Source organism: Anopheles arabiensis, chromosome 3 (genome assembly GCF_016920715.1).
Source record: "Anopheles arabiensis isolate DONGOLA chromosome 3, AaraD3, whole genome shotgun sequence".
NCBI lineage: Eukaryota > Metazoa > Arthropoda > Insecta > Diptera > Culicidae > Anopheles > Anopheles arabiensis.
The window spans coordinates 7,153,942-7,168,961 of NC_053518.1; the positions used below are offsets into that span (position 1 = coordinate 7,153,942).

The following is a 15,020-nucleotide window of genomic DNA, read 5'->3' on the forward strand; positions in this document are numbered from 1 at the left end:
AATCAGTCAACCGCCATATTCTCTCGCAAAAACGCATCCCATTCTCATTCTCTTTCTTACACAATAACACAACACGTTGTAAGCGTTCTCCCGTACCATCGTTTGCCGCGAAAGTTTTCTTGCGCTCCGTGTTTTGATCCGGATATTCCTCGTGGCGGTTGGGCGGAGAAATTGGGGAGGAAAGCCCGTTTAGTCTTTTTCCAGACGATGGTGATCGGGCGCTGGATGTTTGCCCGTTACCTGTTGCCCTTTTGCACCCTTGCCAACTCATGATGTATGATGGCGTTCTAAGTCTTCGCTTCCATTACACACCTCAACGGCTTGATCGGCTAAGACGTGCCCTTTCTCCTGACCACCTTTTACCTTATAGGTTGGGGAAAGTCACAGAGCAAATAATTGTACTACACACACACCTTGGAAGCGAATAAACTATAGCTACAGTGTGCCAATTATTCTAAGCACACAATAACAGCCGAACGCTGTTGATTGTTGTTGAGTATCGTACCTTCGCAATACCTGAACGCCGCAGAGTAGTACTTGCGTCGCAAAAAAGCAAAATATTGACCGTAATCGTGTTTACGGAAATTACTCACATCAACCGGGACATTCCATGGAGGTGGAAGGGAAATGGCAAAGCGGGAAAGACAGCGAAGGGCAACTCGTTTTCTACAACGAGTTTGTGTTTACCCCCGATCGAACCGCGGAAAATGAATCCTTCCCTGCTGGATGGTGCATATTTGCTCGGGGAAACTTTCATCCCCCCATCATCATACTTTGCTGATCGCTTTTTAAAGACTTCTGAGTGTTTATCATTCGCTCGATAAGATATACTACGCCGTTGGGTCGCGACAGAAGAAAAGAAGAAAATGGACCACGGGTTGGGGAAAAAAGCGATAGCTCATCCTTTTTGGAGGATAGAATCATAATTAGTACGTGCCCGTGATGATGCTCACGATAAATTCGAGGCAACCCAGGCACTATCTACCAGCGTGGAGCTACCACTGTGTCATCCGTAGCATATTTATAACCGCCGTCGCTAATCGGATGCTCAAACACCAGCCAAGCCAACCAAGCCAGCCGATCGGAAAGCCATCAACTTTCTAATTAATCGGTTGCGTGCCACCATCGTTACGGGATGCAGATGAAAACCGAGAAGCAGATAGCAATTATTTGCACACATCAAGCAAAGGCAGAACAAAGCGTCTGAAGGTTGGATGGATGGGGGTGGTTCCGATTAGTGGCGCTCTTCCCGATAGGATTGGTCTGTCCTTGATCTTTCCACCAGTCGCCAAACGGTCGAATGATGGCCGCTTTTTCTTCTTCCAATTCACGCCCGATTTGTCCCGCTGTCCGGATGTGTTAAGCGTGAGGCGTTTGCACGTTAAGCCAGCGGAGAGGGTCACAGGGCTTTACCATTAGTCGCTCGCGATGCACAATTTATGTAAATTTATCTCAGCTCAGCTTCCAGGTGTCGTCGGCCCCTTTTGCGCTCTACGCATGATAGCGATGTCAACGAGAAGGTTGGACATGGCAGGCGACAGGTACGTGGTCGTCGTCACCGTCGCCGTTGTCGCCGATTATCTATTGAGGTTATCTTTGCCAACCACAACTGCGATTCATCTCCGCGAAACCGGTAACGGTTTGGTCGTCCGCTACCAACGATGAGCAGCCCGTTGAGCTTGATTAATCCAACCGTAACCGTGGGATCGCATATCCTCGCGGCATGGTGTGTGGTGTGTGCACAATGTTACCCGAAGACACGCACACCCGGCGGGTTAAAAATAACCCACTCCACCCACGGCGGTACTTCAGCCACGCTTAACATCAGCCGGCCGGTGAAGCATGATTTATGATTGCAATGAACCTCAACGCTGCCCGAGAAAACTGCTACATTCCCCTCCTGCTTTTCCGGGCGCCTTTTCCACACTTGATGACTTGTTTTCATTATTATTATCAGCTCATACACACAAACACACAGGAGAGAGACAAAAGCAACGCGTTAGTCCGCTTAATAGACATTGCTGGATTGTTCTCGCTAGGTGTTGCTAGGTTCGGGTTGCATTTGAAGGTCACGGAAATCACGGCAATTCAGCGTTCAATATTACCCCACTCTTATCGCACCGAATCGAAACGGAATGATCGATGGGGTTCGATGATGTTTGGCTCCGTTTCTATACAACAGGTGAGTAGCAGCAAGGTTCACAAGAAAAGGTGGAGAAAGAAATATGTTTTAACGGTGGAAAACATCCCAACCCGATCTCATAAATAGCTTTTTGCTGGATGATATGGTGGGAAGGAAACCATACTACTACTGCCCGGGACCCATTAATATCATTCCTGTGAACCAGTTTATTGTCATCCGCAACCGTACGCATTGTGTCATGCGGTTCCGATAAGGGAATTGATGATACATCAAACATCGTAGGAAGGGATGATAGGAAAGGGGAAATATGTTTGTTTCTCTCCTTGCACCCTTTAATGGTCGTGGGAAAGCAGACCATTCATGGCGAAAACCATTGGGACAGGTACGCAGAACGTCGCACACAATCGATTGATTGCATGACTTTCCCACTTCAAGACTTTCAAGAACTGGATTTTCCTGGAACGACCAGTGAGGCACAAAACGTTTCAAATGTTCATAGGAATCAATGACTTCGAATGGTCAATACAAATAACTATCATTTTATTGTACACGTTTGGAATGTGACACGATTCAGTTTAAGCATGAGTAGGAGGATAATTGGTAGAATGTAGAATTGTTAGAAATTTTACTTATTTCAAGGAAATTGAGGAGTTTGAAGTGGAATGATGTCTTGAAAACTGTGTATATGTTACAAAAGTAAATTTCATCATTGACGTATTAAAATTGATTCTACTCCACTGACTAAAGGCCTGCTCCCGTGATACAATAGTTAAGTGGAAGACCCAGCAACATGCCTGTCGTGAGTTCAAATATCGAATGCGTCCGCTCCCTATCATAGTCCGTAGAATATGGAATCTGATTGTGTAAAGAACTCATTCTTCTTCTTCAGCTGAATCACCACTAACAGACTTAATGTACACGTAGAATTTCAAAATTTTATTTGACCTGGTCAGAGAGCAGCGTAAAGTGATTTTAAGGCACCATTTAACATCGAAGTGTAGTACACCGAAATAAACGACTTCCAAACCTCTTATAGTTCAGGAAGTAATGCCTAAACCTTTATTGATACTTACACTGATTTTAAAACCATTCAGATCCTGAAACTGATCGTACACCTATACCAGTCTCGGAACTGGTTCCAACCCATTCCGCTGCTAGAACAGGATCCAAACTTATACCAATTTTGGAACCTATCCCAAACTCATATCGGTCCTGGAAATGATCGAACATCCATACCAAGCCAGGAGCTGATCCCGTACTCTTATAGGACCCAAGAGAAATCCCAAAATAATGTCGGCCTTAGAGATAACTTCAAACCAATCTCCGGAAAGTAATATCGACCCCATATTGGTCCTGACGGTTATCCTCATTCTATACCGTTCCTGGAACCAAGCTAGATTCCATAACGGCTCTGGAACTGATTCCGTATCCATATCTTTGCCTGCAACTGATCCCAAAACCATACCGTTCCAGGAACTAATCCCCAATAAATACCACTCCAAGAATTGGTGGTCCTAAAGTGAATCCAGAACCCATCTTGGTCCTCAAATTACTCTCTTATTTCTATTCCAATACAAAAAAATTTTTGAGTCTGTCTCGCATAGGGACTTAATGCAGAAATTATCGCAAATCTGTCCCAGTATAGGGGCCAACACATTCCCGGCAACATTTTTTTTATATTTGGTGAAAACTTCAGTGAAGAAATTTATAGTCAGAAAGTAACAAAACTAATGCATCTTACTAGACATTGAATGTTCAATTGTGTATGTTTTTCTTGATCACCATTCAGAATAAGCTCAATTTTACAAACTGTACCGTACTCACACGTCGATAAATCATCCCTTCTATGCTCTTCCGCCTATAATAATGATGAGCAATACAGCTGCACCTCCACCATCTAATCTATTTCTATATCACGCAAACCATACGATAATCGAACCTCCCATTACCCTCCCATTTCGATCATAAACTCTGCACGCAATATTTTCAAGGCCAGCCAGCCAGCCAGTCAGACTTAACATATGCATGACTCCTACGGAATGTTTTTTTTTTTCACTTAGCTCACGCAACTCAGTTCAACTAATTCCAGCAGCAGTTCATTGCTATTTTTAATCTGTTTACTCTGAACGCACCGAGCACATGGCAGAGAGACAGAGAGTACTTGAGTGCGTTTGTCCTATATTCGAACACGATGGAGCACGGCTGTGGCCGTTACTTCGAGTGATAATAGTCCGAAGGGTCGAATGTCCAGATAGGTGAAATTCGGCTTTTGGCAGTTGAACCTTATCGGTATGCTGTTGGTAGTACTGTTGACGTCATTAATCTCTTGTACCGCTCAGATGCTTCTTCGAGGCTGAGTACAATGAAGATCGACTGAGAACGAAGATCGACCGAGGAGGATGTACCGATCCGGGGCAAGTACAATCACTTCAAGGCAGTAGTCGCGTGCAGTCACAAGGTTCGGGGCCAGCTCTCGGTACAAGTGCCGGAAAGGTTGGAAAGGGTGCCTCCCTCTGGCGTTACAATCTCGATCGTGCCTGCGATAGCCATCGACCGTAGACAACACATTCGCGCGGGTGAATGCCGAGCAGCGAAACCCCACGGCCACGAGCGCGCCATCGGTACCACCAACACTAGCACAGCGCCTCGCGCACGTTGACGTAGAAATAGAATGGCTCGAAGTACGCTGTTGGCACCGCTTGCCTGTCTAATATTCCTTAACTGTTTAAAGCCATTGATAAGCTGGCCGGCGAACGACAAAGACGCTCCCGCAATGTCGCACCCCGAGTTCGATCAGTATCTTGGCGAGTAAGTGTACCGGCAGCCAACGTTGCTGGCTCATTGCTGGTTGTTCTCTCTCACACACCGTTCTCTTTGCAGCTATCTGCAGGCGGGCGATACGCTGGCCCTCCTGCTCGACTACGATGGAACGCTGGCCGAGCTGACGTCCCATCCGAACCTGACGCAGATGAGCGATGCGATGCGGGACAGTCTGCGCAACATCGCCAACAGTGGCAAGGCGTTTGTGGCCGTCATTTCGGGACGTGACGTGGACGGGGTAAAGGAGAAGATCGGCCTGGAGAACGTGATCTACTCGGGGAACCATGGGCTGGAGGTGCTGTATCCGAACGGCACCCGCCACAACCAGGGCATTCCGCGCGATGTGGCCGACAACTTTGACAAGATGATCGATCAGCTCAATCGGGAGGTAAGAAAGAGCTAGTTCGTTTTGGTTCGGTGTGTTGAAAGGTGCTCTTATTCTTCGCGTTTGCCACAGGTTGTCCACCATGGATCGTGGGTCGAGAACAAGCGCGTTTCGATAACGTTCCACTTCCGGGAGGCGGAACAGCAGTACGTGCCGGAGATGGCGGCCCGTGCCAAGGAGATCATTGAATCGTACGGTTATCGAGCGAATGCAGCGCACGCCTCCGTGGAAGGCAAGCCACCGATCCAGTGGAACAAGGGACTGGCGGCGGAGTACATCCTCGGCACCAGCTTCGACGCGAACTGGCGCCAGCGGAAGGTGCTGTTCGCCGGGGACGATACCACCGACGAGGACGTGATGCGGATGATCAAGGGCACGGGAAGGTCGTTCCGGGTGACGAAAGATAAGGACCTGGTGACGAGCGCGGACTATAAAATACCTTCGGTGGATGCGGTTTATCACCTGCTAAAGTGGATCGAATCGAGAGTCGTTTAGGGCCAGGCTTTCTTTCCTCCCTCCCCCCGGAGGCCTGTGGGTGTGAAGGTTTCGGCCTCAATAAACCAGGGCTGGGTGGGGGAAAGGGGACAGTGACAATCGTGCGGTGTGTTTGTAAACAAACTGCTTCTTATCAAAAGATGCTGCCCTTATCGTTCTTCCTTCTTCGCAAGCAAAAACAACGCAGCGATTGCCGTTCCACAGCTAACAACGATGTGACGAATGATCAGCAGTTTAGCATTTCTAATGAGGATTGTTTTGAGCTGATTGGGATCAAACTTACGAAAGTGTTGTTTTTGAGGCACCAGGTGTAGAAGCAAACATGTTTTAGGAATTTGGTTGTGAAAACAGGCACAGAACACAATTTTCACCTCAGGTTACACGAAACTAACGAAAACTTGCATCAAAAAGAGCAGTTGATGAGAAATTAAGTAAAAAACTGATAAATAAACAATAAAATAATTTGAAAATAAACCTTTTTTGACCTTTCTTCCACTGTGCAGCTCGAATCGAGCTCCCGCTGTCAGTGGCTCTGTTCGAGCAGTCGTCATCGCCGAACTGTCACAATAAACAGCTGTCAAATGCGGAACGAAAAGAAAACACAACACACTCGGGCAAGGTTTGCGGTAGTTTTTCGCTATTTTCATGTAAATTCTTATTTAAGTACAACTCTCCCACACAAAAAAGCCATGTCGTCGCCGGAAACAACGTTAGAGGTGAGTGCCACTTCCAGGAAAAGTTACTTTTCCCCCCAATTGTAACTCATATTCCCTGTGTATATTTTACTGCCACGTTCGTTGGTTCTCCAGCTGTACGACGATGGAGCGGAATCGCCTTCCGAGCTGATGAGCGGAGAAATGACCGTTACGAGTGCGCCGCGCAACACGACCGATCCCAGCTCGCCCGACTTCAACACACTGGACGAACCGATCCGGGACACAATCGTACGGGTGTACTGGTCGCCGAATGAATTGCAACCATTCAACTCACACCGGATTGTTTATTGTTCTTCCCCCACAGATGCGTGACGTAAAGGCGGTCGGTGTCAAATTCTACCACGTCCTCATACCGCGGGAAAAAAACACCCTGCTGAGGGACTGGGACCTGTGGGGCCCGCTGGTGCTGTGCACGTTTATGGCCACCATCCTTCACGGCTCGTCCGACGAGATGCACGACGGTGGGCCCGAGTTCGCGCAGGTTTTTGTTATCGTCTGGATCGGTGCCATGATTGTGACGCTCAACTCCAAGCTGCTCGGTGGGAAAATGTATGTATAAAGCACGCCTTACGTGTTGTAGTGTGAGTTTTGGGAGTAAAACTTCTCGTTTTCAAATTTAGCTCCTTTTTCCAATCAATCTGCGTACTTGGCTACTGTCTGACGCCGTGTGCTCTAGCACTAATAGTGTGTCGAATCATTCTATTCAGCACGCAGACGGCCTTTCTATTCTTCCTCCGGTTCGTCGTGTCATCGGTGGGGTTCGGTTGGGCAACTTATGGTAAGCTTTAAGAACTTCCACTTTTGACACCACACTCTAACACATCTCCCGACCTTCTCCGTGTAGCTTCGATAATATTCCTCGGCGACAGTCAACCACCGAACCGGAAAGCTCTTGCCATGTATCCAATATTCCTGTTTTACTTTATCATATCGTGGCTAGTCGTTTCGCACAGCAATGTGTAATGGGTTAGGCTGCAATTAAGTTTGTCCACTGTGATCAATTTGTCACGGCTGTTACAACCGAGCCGGACCTGACTGGAACGTCCGGACGGGTGCACGGACACGCACGGGGTAGCACACCCCACTTCATAAGAGTGTACACATGACGACCACATCACGGCCACAGTGTACGGCACAGGACACAGGCGGGTTGTTGCTGCATCGGCGGGGGTAAAAAAGCACGATCCCACTTAGACTAATCGCTACTGTACTAAACGCCTAGGTATATCAGCTTTTGTATTATACAACTTTCCAACAGATTAGTGTAATAAAGTGATGAATTCCCGCACTCGCGGGATTCATATACAATCTAATCTATGTTCGGCGACAGTCTTCAGTTTCGTTTCAAGCGAAACGCACACTTCCACGATGATAATTCATCCATTCCGTAAAGGCTGAGTTATGGAGCATACACAAAGGTATTTCTCCCGAGGCGCGTGCTACTTTATCTTAATAGGAAAAGAAAGCAATAAATCTTGCTATAGTGTTGACGGGTACTCAATAACTACATTATTCGGAACATCTTAGATCAAGATTAGGATAAACCAAACCGATTGAAAATCATTTCTCGATTGGTAGTTCATTGAATAATGGGATTGAGGGAGCCCATTTTCTACTTCAATAAGCTGAACAAAGGCTGCGACTAGTTACTCAGACATTAACAATGATGGGAAGAAGTCTTATCGGTACAGGAACAATCTAGTACATTTTGGCTGTCGAATTCAGATCGCTTTAGAGCAGTTTATGGCCCCTTGTTATCTCTAGTTTCATCCCGTTTTTCCAACAACAATCACAAAGTTTTTCGATTTTGGATGTACATAACTGTTTTACAGGTGCAATCGAGGCCAAAATATTTCTTTTAAACAACAAACACACTCGTTTTGCTTAGTAACCAACTAAGAATTTATTGCACTTGCTCTAAACCTAATTGTAAAAACATTCCTGTTTGATTCCGAATATCATTAATGTTCCCGAAAGAAAGGTTCCTTGCTTTCATCCAACATTCACACAAGCTTTCTATTCGTAAAACTTAAACGCTACCCCCTTTTAACGTCTGTGTGTGTGTGAAACAATACAAACATGCTTCGAAACGCGCTAAAACATAACAGAAACATACAGCGAGGGCATGTTTTCAAACAAAAAACAAACCAAACCAAAAGAAAGGCTTAACAAAAGCAATTCTAAGGCATACTTTTGCTTCAAGAACGAACTAAGAGTAGACTAATAAAATTACGCAAAACGCAAGGTTTTGGTAAGGAAAAGGGCAAGGAATTGGGGAATGGAATAAAGCTAACCACTTATATATTAAAAGGGTGTTTCGGCACCAATGCCACCCCACCTCAATCACGCTCATCGGAACTGCTGGCGGCACTGTTGGCCGCACTCGTGTTCGGCACCAGATCGAAGGCCATCTGCATCTTGACGCAGTCCTTCTTCTTGCCGCGGTACGTGAGACTGTTGGCGCGCGGCTTGCGGCGCATAAAGTGTCGCTCGACCCACTTCAGCATCGTCAGCACGGAGTCGGTCGATGGCAGGCGCCGCTCGGCGGACGTCTTGATGATCTGCGAGTTTGTGACGCGGAACGTCGCCGCCATACCTTTGAGGGCCTGTGAAAGAGAAAGAGGAGAGAAGTTATGACTTGCTGGAGGTATGATCACCACCAAAAACACCTACCATCATGGCGTCCTCATCGGTCATATCGTCACCGGCGTAGATGATCTTGATGCGCTCACTCCAATCCACACCGAACGCCGTGCGCAGGATGTAGATGGATGCGCGGCCCTTGTTCCACTGTACCGGGGGCTTGGCCTCGATCGCACAGTGTGCTTCCGCCGCACGGAACCCGAACTGGATGATCAGCTGGCGTGCCTTTTCCACCATGGCCGGGCGCAGCTCGGGCGGTGTTTCGCGATAGTGATACGTCAGCAGTGGTCCCTTGTTCTCGACCCAGGCGCCATCACCACAAACCTGTCAACAAAACGTGGTACTCATTAGTAGCTCCACGGCAATAGGACTTCTTCGGAAGAACTTACCGAGTCTTGGAGCGACTTCAACAGTCCACTGACTTTGTCCTCGTACTCGATCGGCATCGGATGCACGAACTTGCTACCGTCCGGATGGAGAATCTCCAGCCCGTGGTTGCCCGCATAAGTGATACCCTCGATCCCTACCATCTGCTTCACGTTCTCCACATTGCGCCCGGAGATGATGGCTATGTACACGTCCGAGTGGTTGGACAACCGTTGCAGCACGTTTTTCGTCTCCGGCGGTAGGGTGGCCAGATCGGGATGGGGTGCTATCGGGGCCAGTGTACCATCGTAATCCAGCAGAAGGGCAAGCTTATGGTTGTAGCCGATGTAACTGTGTGGAAATATTGAGAACCGATTGATTAGAGTTTGTTCCCAACGATTGAAACAACCTCCAGGTAACCCTACTTACTTGAGCAAATAGTCATCGAAATCATCCACAGTGACCGGTTGCATCGTGGTCGTACCGATGTCGTCCTCTTCGAGCGAACCCATCGCCTTCAGGAACTGCCGCATCCAGCTGTTCACATCGTGCTGCATCTCGCGACGTCGCATACGTGACATCCGGAGCGTTCGCTCGTCTTCCGGCATTGTGAGCGCACGGTGTATCACCTCAGCTGCTGCATCCAGCTCGTACGGATTGCAGAGGAGGGCCTCGTGCATGGTTTCACCAGCTCCAGCGAACGGCGACACGATCAGCACACCCGGCGGCTCATTGATCTGGCAGGCGACGAACTCCTTCGCCACCAGATTCATACCATCGCGGAGTGGCGTCACCAGACACACGGAAGCTTCCCGATAGAAGGCGGCCAACTCTTCCTGTCCAACACACCCATAGATGTAACGGATCGGAGACCAGTTCGCAGTTGTGAAGCGTCCATTTATCCGACCCACAAGCTGATCCATCTCTTCCTTCAATTCCTGGTACTCCTTGACGTCCGTTCGCGAGGGAACGGAAATCTGCAGCAGACTCACATTTTCACGATGCTCCGGGTGCTTCTCCAGCAGCACCTCAAAAGCCTTCAGCCGATTGACCAACCCCTTGGTGTAGTCCAACCGATCCACCCCCAGAATGATCTTCTGGTTCGTGTTGATCACCTTCCGCGCAGAGTGCGCCAGCTCCACGAACCGATCGAACGGAATGCCGATCGGCAGCGGCCGCACACGAACCGATCGTCCACCATGCTCCACCAGCAAGTTCTTCCGGTCCACACGACATCCAAGATTGCGCTGGCAGCAATCAACAAAGTTCAGGCAATAGTCGCGAATATGAAACCCGATCATATCGCACGCCAGCATACCCTGCAGGATCTCATCCGACCACGGATAGAGGCGGAAGATATCCCACGGCGGGAAGGGGATGTGCAGGAAGAACGCCATCTGGTACGGTAGATTCCGCTCGTCGGCCGCCTCCCGGATCCAGTTCGCGGCCAGCATCAGATGATAGTCGTGGATCCAGATCAGTGGCACGCCCGGGTGCGTGTTCTTGCGGACAGCGATCGCCAACGCTTCGATCGTGCGAGCCGCAAACTCTTTGTTCACCTCATAGTACGACTTCCAGTGGTCGGCACAGAACGTGGCCCGCCCCGGCATCGAGTGAAACAGTGGCCAGAACGTACCGTTGCAGCAGCCATTGTAGTAGCTATCGAACAGCTTCGGCTCCACGTTGACCGAGACGACCTGCTCCGACAGTAACCCGGCAGTTGGTGTGTTGTCCGTTGGGTCCGACTCCGGAATTGGTTCGTTCTCGTCCGTCAGCGTAATTCCGGACCAGCCAACCCACAGCCCTTTGCCCTTGATCACGACCGGTGCAACTGCTGTGACTAATCCGCCGGCACTGTTTTTGGAAAAGTACATAGAGAAAGAAACGTGATTGTAAAGATAGACCTTCAAGAGTGGGGGCGAGGGTGTTGTAAACACAACAGTGCGCAGGGAAGCATGATAATCGTAATGTAATGCACGCGCGTGCCTATCGCTATCACACGCCGGAAGGATGGACAACGTCGTCTGTAACGTCACTCCCCGCCCTTTCAAGATCGGCTAATCCTCGGTAGTGGAGTCCAATAATTATGTGTGTGTTTGAGTGAGTAAACATGGGAACCCTTGACCGATACGGCCCCAGGCCCCAGTCTCTCAAAGTCATTGGGAATTGTTATTCCTGATGTACCAAGTGAAGGGTGATTGAGGAAGGTGTAGGTTACCTCACCGCGCAAAGGTACACTCTTCCAAGCGAGGAGCTCCCTCCCATCCAGCGAGGCCTTTCCGGGGTTGGATTACAATCGCCTCCCAGCCCTTGAAGTCGCACTACTCATCCGGACTGATAAGAAGAGCGCGCGCGCGCGAGCTCGCATAGGAAGAGCCGCGATGTTTATTGAGACGTTTACCAGCGGATTCTCGAGTCCAACCCGACACACCGATCACGTGAACCATCCATGTCGCTCAATGAATGAGTGCCCGCCGATCAGATACAGATTCCCATGTGTCCAACTTCTCAGGTCATATCTGTAATACCTTATACGGCCGTTGCTATGGCAATCAACCATAACGCGATCTTCATTGATTCGCAATCGGGTCGTAACCCATCATCGCCACCAATAATCAAGACCCATTTCCTCGGTACTATCCCTCTCCGGGGGGTAGTACTACACCTTTGTTAGGCCAACCATCCACGCGGAACTAAACGTGAGCGCCCGTGCCGCCCTACTCTCGTGATAAGCGCTATCAGGTTCGAGACAATCGATGAACGAGTACATCGGCTGAAGGTAATACAGAATGGCCAATCGGATGACAGCTGTTCAATCAATCGGTACAGTTGTAATTTGAAGTGAGGCTAATTTAATCGCGCTTGTATCTCGGTGTCTTATTTCTGTCAATAAAATGATAAGTGGCTGTATTGACGCCTTATCTTATCCGGGAGGTGGGATTAAAAATAAATTACCCACAAATTGAAGACTACGTGTGTTGTCGGGTTCTGCTGGGAGTTCAATTGGCTTGAGAAGAAACTGGGACATAGATATTTCCGGAAAAAAGGATTACCTCTGGAAGTATATTGCGAAGCTCCAATTATCAAGAGCTTGATCGTCAAGGTGATCATGTAGAGTGCTTTATTGTACCTTATGCTACATATGAAATTTCCAGAACATTCTACGAGATCCTGATGTTTAACATCTCTATGATTGACCCGGTTTCAGCCGAGCGTGACGTGCTACCATAACGAGGCTGGCCATAGAGCTTCAGGATACTCATTCCTCGGAGCAGTTTGATTTATGATGATCATGAAAGTCATCACAAACGCTTTACAGAATCCAATTCCTTTCTTTACTTCATTTCACATGGATTTCTTCGCTCTTCTACCGATCCACTCCCATCATGACGTCACGCATGGCATAGGTCAGCCAACATTGACACACTTTTGATTACCATTGCTCGCACCAGCAGCCGCAGTAGCACGGAAATGTAGCAAAAGGGAACCAGAAAAATCAGAGTGCACAAAACAAAAACACACCGTTATAAAAAACAAACAGACCGTAAACAACTTCTCCCGAGGAGGGGTCATTTGCGCAAGCAAACGCCAAACTTGAATCCGGCTGTACCTCCTGGCAGGAACGTCTTAGTAGCACCAAACACAGACTCGACAACACTTTGTACGTGGCTTATCTCAACGAAACGTTTTGTCCACAAAAGAATCAACCGAAAAGTCGCACAAATATCAGCTACTACACAGCGATGACGCGTCTATGTCGTAATGGGTCACTGTAAAGGGTCAGTGAAAGAATGGGAGGACTGGTAACCTACCTAGCATGACGACTCAGCTTGCCTGTCTTGGGGTCTCGCTTGAGCACGAACGGCAACCGGTTGGAGACCACAATGAGGCTGCTCTTGGTTTGTGCCTCCTGCGGTCCAGTGATGGTAATTTCGCAGTTTGCAGACATCCTGCTGGTTGGTGTAACGGCTGTCGACTACCAGCACAACAACATACAGGCACACGCCGCTGCTTTGCTTTGGCCACTATTTCCACACAAACGCTTTTTGGGCTTTCTCTCTCTTTCTCTAGCTCATATCACTAGGCACTACTGTGCCCCTCTGTTTGGCAAAACGACGGACACACTGGCTGGTTGAGCTGATCGCTTCCTGATCCTTTGGCAGTTCTAAGTACACAAGCACAATACAGCAACACACTACAGCACACAGAGACAACGGCACGGTCGGCAATGGGACGGACACTGTGGTACTTACTCACCGTGCAGTTGAGATTCAACTGATCCCGGACCAGTGGCTGCCGCCAGCTGATAAAGGACACTCCAACCCGCACTTGCCGCACTCATCGACCAAAGGCGGAGGCGCTGATAGGAGATTGAGGCGACAGGGTGGGATGCGAATCGTGCTCAGGGTTCCAGAATGCGCGGGCACAATAATAATAACATCTTCGCAAGCGGCACCAATACATAGATAGATGGGGCCGTGGACGAGATCATCCGTAACCGATCTGCAGCGAGGGAGCTGGTGGTGGTTGTGATCTCTTGCCCGTTCAAATGCCGTTCAAGTGTGGCTCGCTGTATCGCTGTGTGTGTGTTTTGTTTAATCACAACAAATCCCAAGGCCCTTGTTTTATTTGGTACTACTACTATTGCCCAAATTACCTACACGCCAGGGGGACAGGCGCGAACAAATCGACCACTCATCGTCTCCTCTACTTAGGTGCACCCTCCCAATAGAGAACGTATCGCTTGAGCGCTTCTTCCCCCAACGGCCCTTCCGGGTGGCTCCCCCGTCGAATCCAAAGGCATATGCTCTTATCAGTGTGGATTTGATAGGAAGCACTCATCCGGGGATTGGCTGTTTATTGTTTATTTCAAGGGCCGCGGTCGCATGAAGTGTGAGCCCGCGCGGTATCGCTGTGTTGGCGTGTACCTGACGGTGCCGTACCCTGCGCGCCTTCTGACCCTGCAGATGTACCATTCTGGGGGTTCTGGCTCTCGGCCCTAAATTGGCTTTCAACTTCCATTTAATTGATCGATCGTTAATCGTAATTATTGATCTTTCATCACAATGTGGGGCGCCATAGAGCCCATATTACAGCCTTCGATAAGACCCAGGAACCCATCCAGTCCTTCCCCAGAGGCACAATTTTGCACGCGCTGCTCGCACTTTGTCCCGGTCAATTGCCGCATTCTCGGCCAGCTAGAACCGGGCAGAGCGCGCGTGTGTGTGTGGCAGTTTGTGACGTGTACCGGTCGAATCTGGTGCAAAGCGGGGCGTGGTCCACGGAACTTCCATCTGCGACGTGGCAAAGAACTTTACACAGCGCGCCCGCCGCTGTGGTCGCCTTTCACCACGTCGCGGTGAGGTTATCGATCGGCGCAGAACTAGGACGGCCGCTACGCAGTAGGCAGCAGAGGAGGGCCAATCCGGTGTCCGGTGCTGACCGCAATTAT

At 49.0% G+C, this 15,020-nt stretch overlaps 3 protein-coding genes across 3 annotated transcripts; 2 read left to right on the top strand and 1 right to left on the bottom strand.

Moving 5' to 3' along the window:
- Positions 1–4,598: 4,598 nt before the first annotated feature.
- On the top strand, positions 4,599–6,218 carry LOC120903999 (probable trehalose-phosphate phosphatase J). The gene is made up of 3 exons (XM_040313692.1): positions 4,599–4,951; positions 5,024–5,351; positions 5,421–6,218. The coding sequence occupies exons 1-3, from the start codon at positions 4,815–4,817 to the stop codon at positions 5,841–5,843; spliced, it is 888 nt and encodes a 295-aa protein (XP_040169626.1). The 5' UTR covers positions 4,599–4,814; the 3' UTR covers positions 5,844–6,218.
- Positions 6,219–6,400: 182 nt separating this feature from the next.
- LOC120904001 (protein YIPF6) lies at positions 6,401–7,872 on the top strand. Its single transcript, XM_040313693.1, has 5 exons — positions 6,401–6,559; positions 6,653–6,787; positions 6,864–7,108; positions 7,180–7,337; positions 7,404–7,872. The coding sequence occupies exons 1-5, from the start codon at positions 6,425–6,427 to the stop codon at positions 7,520–7,522; spliced, it is 792 nt and encodes a 263-aa protein (XP_040169627.1). The 5' UTR covers positions 6,401–6,424; the 3' UTR covers positions 7,523–7,872.
- Positions 7,873–8,436: 564 nt separating this feature from the next.
- Positions 8,437–13,862, bottom strand: LOC120903998 (alpha,alpha-trehalose-phosphate synthase [UDP-forming]). Its single transcript, XM_040313691.1, has 5 exons — positions 13,381–13,862; positions 9,998–11,422; positions 9,592–9,919; positions 9,233–9,526; positions 8,437–9,165 (listed from the first exon to the last, which is right to left on the bottom strand). Exons 1-5 carry the CDS (start codon positions 13,515–13,517, stop codon positions 8,899–8,901), a joined length of 2,451 nt encoding a protein of 816 aa, XP_040169625.1. The 5' UTR covers positions 13,518–13,862; the 3' UTR covers positions 8,437–8,898.
- Positions 13,863–15,020: the final 1,158 nt, after the last annotated feature.

What these genes read in the sequence shown, in the direction of transcription:
- LOC120903999 (XM_040313692.1), top strand. Translation starts at nt 4,815, where the DNA reads ATGGCTCGAAGTACGCTGTTGGCACCGCTTGCCTGTCTAATATTCCTT. An exon ending in TTCGATCAGTATCTTGGCGA is followed by an intron (nt 4,952 to 5,023) that starts GTAAGTGTACCG and finishes TTCTCTTTGCAG; the next exon opens with CTATCTGCAGGCGGGCGATA. An exon ending in TCGATCAGCTCAATCGGGAG is followed by an intron (nt 5,352 to 5,420) that starts GTAAGAAAGAGC and finishes CGTTTGCCACAG; the next exon opens with GTTGTCCACCATGGATCGTG.
- LOC120904001 (XM_040313693.1), top strand. Translation starts at nt 6,425, where the DNA reads ATGCGGAACGAAAAGAAAACACAACACACTCGGGCAAGGTTTGCGGTA. An exon ending in AACCGATCCGGGACACAATC is followed by an intron (nt 6,788 to 6,863) that starts GTACGGGTGTAC and finishes CTTCCCCCACAG; the next exon opens with ATGCGTGACGTAAAGGCGGT. An exon ending in AAGCTGCTCGGTGGGAAAAT is followed by an intron (nt 7,109 to 7,179) that starts GTATGTATAAAG and finishes TTTCAAATTTAG; the next exon opens with CTCCTTTTTCCAATCAATCT.
- LOC120903998 (XM_040313691.1), bottom strand. Translation starts at nt 13,517, where the DNA reads ATGTCTGCAAACTGCGAAATTACCATCACTGGACCGCAGGAGGCACAA. An exon ending in TTCGATGACTATTTGCTCAA is followed by an intron (nt 9,920 to 9,997) that starts GTAAGTAGGGTT and finishes ATTTCCACACAG; the next exon opens with TTACATCGGCTACAACCATA. An exon ending in TGAAGTCGCTCCAAGACTCG is followed by an intron (nt 9,527 to 9,591) that starts GTAAGTTCTTCC and finishes TTTTGTTGACAG; the next exon opens with GTTTGTGGTGATGGCGCCTG.